At 44.4% G+C, this 13,195-nt stretch overlaps 1 protein-coding gene across 1 annotated transcript in view; it reads left to right on the top strand.

The window, feature by feature from the left end:
* The window catches only part of SLC1A7 (solute carrier family 1 member 7), a 622,845-nt gene that overhangs the window by 482,107 nt on the left and 127,543 nt on the right, over window positions 1-13,195 (top strand). The window contains exon 8 of the mRNA XM_086936195.1: window positions 11,525-11,719. Coding sequence (XP_086792321.1) covers window positions 11,525-11,719 — 195 coding nt within the window. The remainder of the gene's footprint in view (window positions 1-11,524; window positions 11,720-13,195) is intronic.

Raw genomic sequence — 13,195 nt, 5'->3', positions numbered from 1 at the left:
TCCAGCGGTCCGCCTCCTTAGCAAGCTCAAAGGGGTCTGTCAGCTTGCTGTCTAAAAGATGCTGGCGCAGCTCTGGAACACAAAGACTACTCAAGTGCTCCCAACTGATTAAATGCAACAACCCCTTAAAATCAGTTACTTTACTGTCCTTCATCCAACCTTCCAGTGCACGCGAGTACAAATTCACACACTCCATTCAAGTCTCAGACTCTTTCTTCTTGGAGTTTCTAAACTGCAGTCTATACTGCTCTGGAGTAAGGCCGTACCTGAGACATAAGGCCTCTTTCATATTGGGGTAGGTCATGGCACCTGCCAACTCTAAGGGCTCTAGAGCACTCCTCCCAGAAGCCTCAAAATGTTTCCACAGGCCCGCCCCCAATGCTGATCAGACACACCATTCATCTTCAATGCAATCTCATACGAAGTGAACCAGGCATAAATATCCTCACTCCTATGGTAATTCTGTACCAGGTCTTTGGGAATATATACTTTACCCCCATGCACTGGCTGCGCACTGCCACCATTTGAACTGGCATCCACCTCCTTGGCTTTAAGATCCAGTTCTCTCAGGCTCATCTCATGAGCCAAAAGCAATTTCTTTTCCTCTAGGGCACGGGCCTCTTTCTCGTCTTCCGCTGCCCTTTCTTTCTCCAACTCCAATTGCCTCATTTTCATTTTCATGACTTCCAAGTCATATTCTCTCACTCTCTGATTCTCTTGTAACTCTTCTGGGGTGAGGCCCCTACCGGAGTGGTTGCTGCCAGCTCCTGAGCCTACTGGCAGATCTGTGACTTGAAAACCATTTCCTGCACTAAAATCATTTCCCTCTTGTGCCTCCCAATGGGCCTTCAAGATCCTTTGCAGCTCATCCTTCCTGTAGCCGCTCTTTATAGGGCACTCAAACTTGTTGCAGAATTGCTGAAGCTGTGTAACTTTGTAAGAATACAGATCCTCAATGCGAAACTCTAATTCTGCCTCCACCTGGGTACCTTTCCATACATAGACATGATGTTTTAGAAGAGTTACTCAAAAATAGAACCAACGTAAAAAAACAGTAGTATGCGGTGGCGTAGTGGTCTGCACTCACTAGTGATGTACACCTATCACTGTGGGTCTAGTACAAATACAAGTTCAATCCACACCGCTGACCAACAATGTTAGAACTGGGGGTCTCTAGTTGGCAGAGGTAGGTACCACTGTCCAAATAGGGACCCTTGCTTCTAGTCAGGGCAAGGAGATAACCCTCTGAGATAACCCCTGCTCACCCTCTAGGTAGCTTGGCACGAGCAGTCTAGGCTAACCAGAGGCAATGCGTAAAGTATTTGTACCAACACTCACAGTAACACAGTGAAAACACCACAAACTGACTCCACAACAGTTTAGAAAAATAGAGGTATTAAATCTAAACTACACAAGACCAAAACGACAAAAATCCAACATACACAGTTCAAGAATATGGTTTCAAAAGAGTTCTTATGGTTGTAATCAAAGTTCTTTAAGTTGCGATAGAATAATCCACAGATGCGTGAAAAGTTCATAGTTGCGTCATGTTTACTCACAGTACCTTTTAGTTGCAACAAAGTTCCAAAAGCAGAAGCTGGTGCGGTGGAAAACAAGCGATGCGTTGCTCCTGAGACCCTGGGGAGGCGATGCGACAACCCCGCTGGAGCAGCGGGCGTGTTGCGATGAATCCGGTCTGTATGGGGAGGAAGGCCACTTGTATGGATTCCGGTGCGTAGGTTCCGTAGGAGGTTTGTTCTCGCAAAGGCACGATGCGACGATCTCGTAGGGGCTGCGACGATCTTCGGGGAGACGATGCGCGGTCCAGCGGGGATCCTCTCTCTCGCAGCTCCTCGATGCGATGGTTCTGCGACGATGCTCGCAGCGACGTGAGGAGGTCCTCAAGCAAGCGGTGCGGCGATCTCACCCAGCGACGACAGGCTCTGTGACGACACTCGCAGCGATGTTTGACTTTCCCGCACCGGTCTGGTGTGTCCCGCAAACGAAGGATGTGACGGCTCTGGCGACGATCTCGGCCTTCGTAGTGGCGGGAAACTTTTCGCACTGTCGGGGATGCGCTCAACAAGCAAGCGATGCGACACTTTTCAATTGCAAAAGTCTCTCAAGCTTAGTTTCAAGCTTCCCAGCACAGGTACAACTTCCAGAGGCCCCACAACTGGATCAAGCACACTAGGAAGGACAGAACTCTCTTAGCAGAGTTCAGGGAAGCTGGGGGTTGAAGTCCTTTTGTTCCTGGGACTTCAGAACAGGGAGCCAGCTCTTCTCAGGCCCTTGGAGATTCCTTCAAGACAGGTGACACAGCACAACAGCACAGTCCTTCCCCTCTCCTTGGCAGCAAAGCAACAGGTCAGTCCAGCAGAGCAACAGCAGGACAGTCTTCCTTCTTCAGTTTCAGCTTTCTCCTTGGCAGAGGTTCCTTCTTGATTCCAGGATGATCTAATTTTCTGTTGTCAGGGGTCCTGTACTTATACCCCTAAAGTCTTTGTTCTCTCTGTGCATGTGGGCCCTGAGCCCGGTCTGAACCAGTTCTGGGTGCTTCCTGAGTACTTTGTTTTGCTGGCTTCTTCTTTCCTTTCAGAGTGAGGGGCAGGGTCGTCAGCCGCCCAGCAGGAGGTGGAGCAGGCAGGCACAGCCCTTTCAGACCCAGGTGCTAACTCCTCCCACCACTCAGGTTGCAAATGCAGTCATTCAGCCTAGGGCTGACTCAGCCAGCCTCCTGGGGAATGCCCAGCCCCTGTCACTCTCAAACCAGACAGTCAATACACAAACAGGCCAAGGCACACAGAAGGGTCAGACAAGAGAACAGCAACTTTCTAAAAGTGCTGTTCTCAAACACAGGATTTAAAAACAACCTTTCCTAAAAGATGTGTTATTAAATTCTGAGTTTAGGGATACTAGATACTTATGTCCTATCTTGATCCTATGGGAAGAAATGCTGGAAGTCACTGTAGCCAGCATCCCCCATGTTAATCTATGGAGCAAGATAGCCTTACAATCGTGAAAAACGAAAATGGCTGTAATTCACTACCAGAGCATGTCACCTGCACCAGTACATGCTCTACCTTTCACATACACTGCACCCTGCCCAGGGGGGTACCTTGGGCCTTCCATAGGGGTGACTGATGTGCACAAAAAGGGAAGGGTTAGGCCTGGTCAGTGGGGACACTGACCAGGAGGACATGGCAGTTTTTAAACTGCCCATAGGCACTGAAGTGGCAGGCCTGAGACACCATTTTAGAGCTACTCCTGAGGGTGGCACAATCAGTGCTGCAGGCCCACTAGTAGCATTTGTCATCACCAGCCCTGGCACACCCGATGCACTTTACTAGGGACTTCGTGGTGATACAAATATGCCAATCATGTATATCCAATCATGATAACAATTTACACAGAGAGCATTTACACTCTGGCACTGATCAGCAGTGGCAGAGTGTCCAAAGCATCTAAACCAGCAAAAACGAAATCCAGCACAGCATCAAAAATACAGGAGGTAGAGCCAAAAAGATTGGGGAAAACCACGCCAAAGATACCAGGTCTAACAGTCTTAAAAATTATATAAAAATCAGTGTGATTTTTGTAAATTGGTCTTGGATTTATTCTTGAGTGTGTATCTCATGTATTGCCTCTGTTAGTAAAACAAGCGCATAATACTATCCTCTGACAGTTCTACCTGCTCACCCAGGTACCACAAATATAGCATTAGTATTATCTACTTTGCCCTGTGTACCAATTTGGGACCCACTGGACTCTCTGCACAGTGCACATCATTTTAGTACACTATATAGAGAGTCAGCTTCGTACAGCTACCTCCTAGCTTAGCAGTCTGGTTCCCTAAAGGCACCCACATATCTTTCTAATTGTGTTATATTTGACAAGTCACAAAATACCCCATGCTCAAGCTGTTGGCTCAGTCTGTAAAGCATGAGTTTAACATAAGTTAGGTTAGACTGCAGGTCCCTGAAAGTTGAAGATGCAAACTATGGAATGTGTTATAGTTATTTTAAATTGCCATTTGTATTGTACACATTCTGCCATTCGTATAGCATTGTAGTGCTTTCAGTAGTGGAGGGATTACTTTTCAATGAAAATGTGCAGTCAATATAGTGAGTGGAAAAGTACCACTTTTGTATGTGGCCCCTTTAACTATTTGTGTAGGTGATTCTAGAAGGCCTTATCAAATTGCTTGTCATTCTTCTTGCTTGTTACAGATGTCCATCACCTATCTACTGTATATGTGGTTAGCAGCTGATTATAATACTGTTGTCAGTTGTTCTTTTCATTACATGGGATTTATGGACTTTTTCCTCCTAATGAGAATCTTTTCCCCTGTGCACATTTTCTATGGTGCACTTGTCGTTCTTTGTCCCTTTCTCATGTGTCCTAAATTAGTGCCACATTTTTAACTTATTAGTTTTAGGGGCTGCTTTGTAGTTTGATACTTTATAGCAGATTTCATGCACAGTTGTGATTGGATTGGTTGTTTGTCAGTATGCCTCTGTATGATATTATATTTTGGAATTGTGTGTACTTCACAAATAACAATATATCAAACAAACAGAAGGACAAACACTGGATCCAGTGTATGCCAATATATTGACAACAGCAGCCATTAGTGGTGATTATGGCAGAACACTACAAATGTGCCATTCTTATATCACGATTGAGACACTACTTAGCTACACGAAAACCGAACCCTTACAAGCTGCTATTTTGCATGAATGAGAGTAGCTGGTATTGTAGATTTTTTAGGAGTGATGTATTTGCATAGTGTTTGAAAACGTTGAATGTATTGAAATTTGAATGACGGTACATTACTGGAAATGTAGCATTGCAATCTTTTCTTGAGTACGCAGTCATACATATATACGTACAGACATACATATGACCATTTATTTAAGGTTTTTATAGAGCGCGTAGTCACCCAAGAGTATCCCAGCGCTATACCTCGTAATCCAGAGGGGAGGGAGAGCAGCAAGGTTAGGGAGGTTATGGGAAGAGGAGAGTTTTGAGGGATTTTCTAAAGCGGAGGAGGTTCCGCTCAGTTCTGAGTTTCAGAGGAAGCGCGTTCCATAACTTTGCTGTGTGAACCGAGAATCGGCGACCTCCTGAGCGGGCTTTCTTCACTCTGGGAATCACGATGAGGTTTCCGTGGTCCAAGCGGAGCGCTCTCGTAGGTCTGTAGGGGGTGATACAGTTCCTAAGAATTGGAGGGCCTTCGTTGTGTAGCACCTTGTGAGCCAGGCAGAGGGCTTTGAATGCCACTCTTTCCCTGATCGGCAGCCAGTGCAGTTTCTTCAAAGCAGGTTTTGCAGAAGTTCTGGCCGGGGTGTTTGTAAGCATCCGGGCAGCAGCGTTCTGGATTTTCTGCAAGGTCTGGAAGGTGGCTTCAGGGGCTCCCAGATATATGGCGTTACTGTAGTCCAATCTGGACACAATCAGGCCTTGGATCAATAGTTTCCGGGAGTTGAAAGGAAGGAGGGGGAGCACTTTCCTACATGACCTTAGAAGGCCGAAGCAGACGCCAGCCGTCTTCTTTGCCTGCGTTCTAAAGGTGAGATCTTTTTCTAACCATATACCCAGGCTCTTGACTTCTGTCTTGGGGGCAGGAGGTTCACCAAGGCAGGCGGGCCAGATGTTCGGGGGTAGAGAGGGCTCCTTTTGTCCCAGGAGTAGAATCTCTGTTTTTGACCCATTAAGTTTCAGGGCTGAGTCATTCATCCATTGGTGTATTTTGGAGAGACATCCGTGTAGGTTGGAGGGTTCTTGCTTGGGGTGAGATAGAGTTACCACCAGCTGAGTATCATCAGCATAGCTGATGATAGTAACTCCAAATGGGGTGACCACGTCCTCCAGTGGGGCCATGTACACGTTAAAAAGCGTGGGGCTTAGTGACGATGCCCTGAGGCACGCCACAACGAAGGGGGATGGTAGGGGAGCGGCTGTCATTTTCCCAGACTTGGAAGGAGCGTTGGCAGAGAAATGATGAGAGCCATTTCAGGGCTATGTCTTTCACTCCAATGTTTCCCAGACGTTGGGTTAAGACCTGGTGGCTAACCGTGTCGAAGGCCGCACTCAGGTCCAGGAGGATCACTGCCACTGATCCTCCTGTGTCAAGAATGTCTCTGGCCTTCTCCACTGCTGCAAGGAGTGCGGTGTCGGTGCCCTGACCTGGTCGGAAGCCCGTTTGGGAGCTCTTTAGTAGATGGTTCGTTTCAAGGAACTGTGAGAGTTTTTTATTTACTAATTTCTCCGCGACCTTGCCAATCCAGGGGAGGAGGGAGATGGGTCTATAGTTTGATAGATCCTCAGGGTCTAGGGAAGGTTTCTTTAGAAGTCCTTTAACGACCGCTTCTTTCCGGCTGTGAGGGACTTCGCCTTGGGAAAATGAGGTGTTGATCAAATCGGTCAGCGGGTGCACTATGGTGTGGGTGATTTGTTTAAGGAACCGTATCGGTACTGGGTCACTGGGGGCGCCACTCTTGACGGAGGCAAATGTGGTGGCTACTTCCTCCGTGGTAACCGGTCCGAGAGATGCCAGGTGAGGGGCGGAGGAATTCACGGGGGAATCCATCTGCGGGGGGGGGGACGTCATTATCTCCTTCAGTGGGGACGTATTCGGCAGTGGGGAGAGAGGCGAGGATTTTCTTGATTTTTTCATCAAAGAAGGTGGCTAATCTGACACATTTGTCTTCCGCTGCTTTGGGGTCCATAAGTTTTTTTGGGGGGTCGGGGACATGAAGGAGCTCTTTAAGGATGAGGATTATATAACAAATATTAGAACTTTGGAATGTTTAGCGCTCCATTTAAAAAAACAGAGTTGCACCGGACTTCCTATGGCTGATAGAAGCCTGGAGCCTCAACATTCCAATGTTTGTTCACAGCTGTTGCTGTGACAAAGGTCTCACAGAGCCTGAGGTGATTTCAACCCCCTTGGGCTCCGTGAGTCCTTCGTTTTACAAATTAGAACATTCTGCCCTCTAGGGGCAAAATGTTCTAATAGCCTTAGAGCCCTCTGTAGCTGGCTCTACCGGCCATTAAAGGCCTTCTCCATTGTTAAAGGCCTATGCCTTCAACTCAAGCCTTTAACACTGGAGAGGGCCATTAATGGCTAGTAGAGCCGGCTACGTCGGGCTCTAAGGCTATATTAACAATCAGTGCAGTGTTCGAGAAACACTACAAAAATCTTCTCAAGCTGTTTGTTTTTCAAATAATCAAATAAAAACAATGTTTTTTCTTGATTTACTTAATATTTAGCTATGAGCTGGTTTCTTGTCATGTATAAACAGTTCCGCTTTTGCAGCCAAGAGCGCAGATGTGAAACTTCGAGTTTCTTACATGCTTACTGCTGATGCCTAAAAAAAACACCACTCGATGAATATCACCCTCATGATACGGGGGGCAGTTGACAGGGAAGTGGGTACTTTAGATATTTTCTATTCAAGTAAAACTTTCTTGAAATCTCAAACAAAAGTTCTGAGAGGCAACATAGACAGACTTTCAAATACAGAAGGCACAAATGGTAGACAGAGGCACATGAGACGAGAGGAAATCTTTAGATTTTTGATCCTTTATTTCTGATGTTTGAGATAAAAAGCCAATACAGCCAACGCGTTTCACCCGTGGCAGGCTTCTTCAGGGCATCCAAGAAGGAGAGAAGCTCCTCTGGAGGTACATTTTCAGTTTCCGCACAAGTTGTGAAGGGAGACGAACCACCCGCTGTATGTGCCAAAAACCTTTTGTGTAGTCCAATATTGGCAAACGATTTTGGAAGGTGATATTCCTCCAATGAAGAGCCTGAATGTGGTTCAGCAAAGTAAGATTCCTCAAACAGAGAGCCTGTTTTGGCAAGAGTAAAGCCCAAACAGCATTAAAGATGTGAAACCGTCCTCCACATCTTAGAAAGTGCCCATATCCTTTTCCCAACAAAACAGTTGCCAGTACTGCCCATTAGTTTGACCAGTTTTTGAATGCACAAAGATATTAAACATTTGCTGCATAACCAAAATACAAATTGTGACAGACTTAATCTTTTTATTTCTTTGTTAATTCATGGATAATTTTTTATCAAACTGTATTTAAAATATTTTAATTCTACAAAAGTGAACAAGAGAGGACAGAATTTGTGTTAATACATACTGTGTAAAACAAACGAGTGACACAGAAGGCTCAATTTCAAGGAGGGATCATATGCAGAAACTGATTAATTTACTCATTCTCATACACACAGTGAAACTTTCATACGTCTTGATCTAACATTCAAAGTAAGGGATGCCTATGTTCAACGTGTAACATACAAATACACAACATGACGGAAAAATAAGTGCAAAGCACAAAGGAAAAAGGACAAGTGTGAAGTAACCTCACACAGGTTCAGCAGAACCTAAGCTAATCAATGGTGGGGTACTAATTTACTTTATATGTTTTCCTAAAGATGACAGACTCACTGTAATCTACCAAGCCATCCGAACCATTTTACAATTTCATATTTTTGACAAAACAATATTCCTCAGGATTGGCCGTGAACAAATAGAAGGGTCGACGCGTTTTGAAGCCCCTTATTTTGGGTGTTCTCCTCAGGACCTCGAGGGTTCAGTCCTGTAAAAAGATAAGACAGTTCTTACTCTCCTATTTTTTGAGAACCTTCTACTCGAAAACGGACAAGCATGACAGCGTCTTTACCTTGTCTTCTTAATGAGCCGTATTACGATGTCCCACTTTGGCACAAGGTATCATCGAATAAGGTATCCATCAAATAACTGTTTAAAAATAATAATGGCGAAAGCCTGTAGTCTTCAGTCACAGTTCACTCTAATCTAATCGACCTAAAGTAAATATGAAAAAACGAAGTACCTTTTTCTTTTTAAGATGGTTCTTACACGGGAAACGCACTGGGTCGTAAATTTTTGTAAACCACTGATTCCTGCGTGGACAAAAGGAAAGCGTATCACTCTCTGTCCCAAGTTGTGGAGTGAGCGCTTGTCACATCACTGCCTCGTCTACATCGCAGCGTGTGTCCTCGTGGGACTGCTCTAATTCGCTATTATCTGGGGCCCTACATACCTTAGTTGTGGAACCAGTCTTCTCTCCCTTGCATCGCGTCTCTCGGTCTGCCGGCGCACTACCGTGTTCTCGTTCACCCGCATCTAAAACGTCGCGTCCTCACTCTAGGTAGTCTGGGAGTTGTAGTCCAGGATGTTAGGTTTCTAAAGTGAACTTTTGGATTTGAAAGCTGTGCAATGTCGGAATCATCCCTGTAATGGTGGTTAATTATGGTAGGAACAGAATTGAGTCGACAAGTTATTTGCGTGTTTCCGAGCCAATTTGGAATCTTCGCTTTTTTCTGGGCGTGTTTTTTCTGTATGTCTCTCCCTGTGTTGTATGGGAGTTGTGGTCCAGGTATTTGGGGTTTTAATTTTGTCCTGATCTTCTTTCATCAATGAATCGTTATGTTGGTGGGTACTTATATGAAGGCCCAAGCAGTCGAGTTCCATTTGATAGAGAAAAGATGTTTATCTGCAAGGGACCTATTCGAGTAATGGTTTTTTAGGTGGAAAAGATCGTGTTGGATTTCTTGGAGTGGTTGACTTACTCGTTGTTGCAGGTTACTACAAGTGATAAATGGGGCGCTCTCACCAATAAAGATGGTATAATTCAGACATTTCGTTCAATTCAGTAACTGCAGAGTTGTATTTCAGAATCAGAGTTGCTTCTCGTAGAGATAATTTCTCCTCCAGGTCACCTCCTCTGGGGGCGGGGTCAACCTTGGAGATCACAGTCCATTATCCTTTTCCGGCATCTCAACACGGCAAATTCGATTCCAAAACGTCAGCACCTTTCTTGAAATGTGGAGAAGTTCGTTTTGTGGATTTAATTGAAATTATTTTTTAAATGTGGTGTATTCTTCACTTTGTGTGTCTGTGTTTTTGTATGTAACTGTAGGTAGTTTGTTTTACTTTTTTACCCAATACAATGATGCTCAGCAGAATACCTTTAGATGTGTTCTTAAGAAGAGGTTCCAATCCCATCAAATGAATGGTCTGATTAAGATGCAGGCAGGTCATAAAAAGTGGGTGCAAGTTGCTCCCTAACTGATTGTCAATTTGCGAATCATCTTATGTACTAATAGGTTGTATTGCAAAATGCCCATTTCCAGTGGCTCATGAAGTGATCTACCTAATGAATATTGAATAAGAAAGTCACTAGCTGTAGTGTCCTGCGATTGGCTGCAAATGAAAGAATCGGGTCAGGACAGGGACTGTGGAATACTGTCTTTGTCATTGCAAATCCTTATAAGATTTTTTTCCAGCAACCCATGTTCTTTAAAGAGTCAGGTGTTGCTTTAAAAACTATTTCAGAAGACATCTAAGGACCACTGTCTGCTCCCCCCAGGACCACCACCTACTTACTCCCTGTAGACAGCTTCCCCTTTCCAAATCAATTTTGGGGTTGGTAACTTCTCAAGGGTTTCCGAACTCAATTGATGTCACAAGCCATTGGTACATTTGCAGATCTTAATTAGGATGCTCCATCCCTTTCTCTCACCCTTCTAATTGCAAATCAGAATGAGTTGCAGGACCCCTTTTACAAATCGCCGGGCTTGTCCCCGCAAAAGTAAGCACATTGGCCCCCCTGGTTCACTGTGAAAACAAAATGCATTCCGTGTAAATGATACATCAGATGAAATTATGTTTCTTTATAAAAGAATCCTAATAATCTGTTTTCATTTAAACGTTTGGTTGACAACTGCTGACTGTTGATTTGTTTTGTATTATAAATGTTGCTCTGTGTTGATTTGTGTGTATTATTTACTGCAGTAGGTACTGGACGACAGATTGAGCAGCTGGAAGTATTCATTTTACAGCTGTTCCTAAATAAATCATACAGGGTGACTTCTGAGCAGTAACAAGCAAGTTTATCTTCTAAGATGTGAGGTACTTTTGCAATGATTCCGAAGGCACCTTGCTGTGCCCCACAGGAGACAGAGTTGTGCTCATTAGCATAGAAGGGGGCGGCCAGTTTCTGTAATACCATAACCCCTGGGGCTTGAGTGTAAATACAGGTGTAGATCGCCCAATTACTCGCTGACCCTAGCCCAAAGTTTTTAGATTATGTTTCCTTTTTACTTTTGTTATTGACATGTTCTGGCGTAAGTTAAACTCATTAAACTCAAAGCAATACACATTTGGAGCAAGCCCACCGAGGATAATGCAGAAAATAACAGAGCAAATCTTCAGTAATTTTTAAATCCAGAAACCGAGCGTGTTTTCCATCATCTTGTTATGGTTGGCAACTCTGTGCAATGTCCTGATCTGCTTCCAGCAGTATTTGCAAAACTTAACGAAGTAGAAAAGAGCCTTTCACTAGAGAGAGCGAACAAAATGGCAGCCAAGTGAGCTATTAAATTCCACCATGTGTGGCAGGAGTCCACGCTTGAGTTTCTTGTAAATATTACTTCTAGCAGTAAAGTATTGTTTTAAGTGCTTCGTGTTATTGTCTCTTGCAGCTCCGCCACTTTGCCTATAACCTTCAAGTGTTTGCTGGAGAATAATCACATCGACCGAAGAGTTGCCAGGTTTGTGCTGCCAGTCGGAGCAACGATCAACATGGACGGAACTGCTCTCTATGAGGCTGTGGCGGCCATCTTTATTGCTCAAGTGAACAACTATGAACTGGACTTTGGGCAGATTATTACCATAAGGTATACATTAGCCTCGCTGGCTGGCTTAGTCAAGTACTTTGCTTTAGGGGAGGCATGGTGTAGTGATGTGCATTTTAACAGTACTGACTGACTGTAGATATGCCATGGTTTCTTTCAATATGCTTGAAAAATATAAGCAACGAAAATGGAAAGTGATGACAGAAAAGTATGACTCTGCCTACCTAGTTTGCTTATTTTATCAGCCTTCTTCATGACCAAGTCTAATTTGTCATCATTTTCCACTTTTTCTTGAGAATTTGTGACAAAACCAGTCAATTTAAGAGCTGTGGTCTATCTAGCCCTTAATTTGTTTGTGAAGGTAGAAACGAGTTCTAGGTTTTCCTTTTGCATTTGAATGTGTTGTGATCCTGGCTAAATCCCTGCATCTCCTGGGGCCTCACTTACCATGTCTGATAACGTGTAGGAACCCTTAGGAAAGGGCTATTTTAGATCAATATAAATACATTGTCATTTAGATTCTCTGTGGGCAGCCATTGATTACTTTAGCAGACCGTTTTGAAACATTTACATTTGTCTACGCTACTGAAACAACGAGTACTGTTTGTCATAATTGTTTCAATTTTCAGATGGACCATGGCCTCACATTTCAGAATGAACTATTCTTCTTAGTGTAGGAACTTTTCTGATTTGCATAAGGTCTGACCCCTATCTAGCGTGGCAAAGGGAGTGCAAACAGTAATGGCTGGAATGTGGCCCCAAGCAATAATCAGTGGGTGAGATGTTTGCAAATATCCCACCTATCACTTGTGTTTTTTTCAACTTTATGCCCTAAGTGTGATCAGGTGCGTAGCTTCAAGGAGGGTGTTTGGGGTGTTACACCCCCTAATAAATATATTTTTTAGTAAATAGTTGGGTATAGGAGCTTTCAGTCGGGTATGGTGAGCTGTCTGTCCGATTTCACATGGGATACATTTTTATATACTCACTCAGACAAAAACACATATTCTCAGTAGTGGCCCGTGGAGGGAGTGCCACGGGGTGGTGGGGTGGGGCGGGGGAGGATCCATTGGTCCTTATGCCCCTCTCATTCACTGCTCCACATATAATAGTTAACATGATATGCCAGTGTGATTGTTATAAAATCTGAAGATCACAACCCCCTCCCACCCCCCCCCCCCCCAGTCTTAAAGACCAAGCTACACCCCTGAGTGTGATGCAATGCCCAGATGTGGGACTTCTACTCGCTGTGCCCCAGGACTCAATTGACACCACACGAATAAGGTCAAGAAAGCTCAGAAACAGCAGAGGGTAGGATTTATTCTCTTTCAGGTGGTAGATATCCAGGATGTTTGTGCTGGAGCACAGCATGGCCAGTTTTGGCATAAGGTTAGTTCCTACTTGCAGCAGCATAGTGGTCAAAAAGCAAAGAAGTGAGATGCAGGCCAAGTAATCACCAGTGTCTGAAACTTTTGCAAGCATTCCACCAATCATTCTTATGCTTTAGAGAAACATTTT

The sequence above is a fragment of the Lissotriton vulgaris genome, chromosome 1_1 (genome assembly GCF_964263255.1).
Source record: "Lissotriton vulgaris chromosome 1_1, aLisVul1.2, whole genome shotgun sequence".
Classification (NCBI taxonomy): Eukaryota; Metazoa; Chordata; class Amphibia; order Caudata; family Salamandridae; genus Lissotriton; species Lissotriton vulgaris.
Note: the sequence above shows the minus strand (reverse complement) of the source record. Positions and strands in the feature narration are given on the sequence as shown.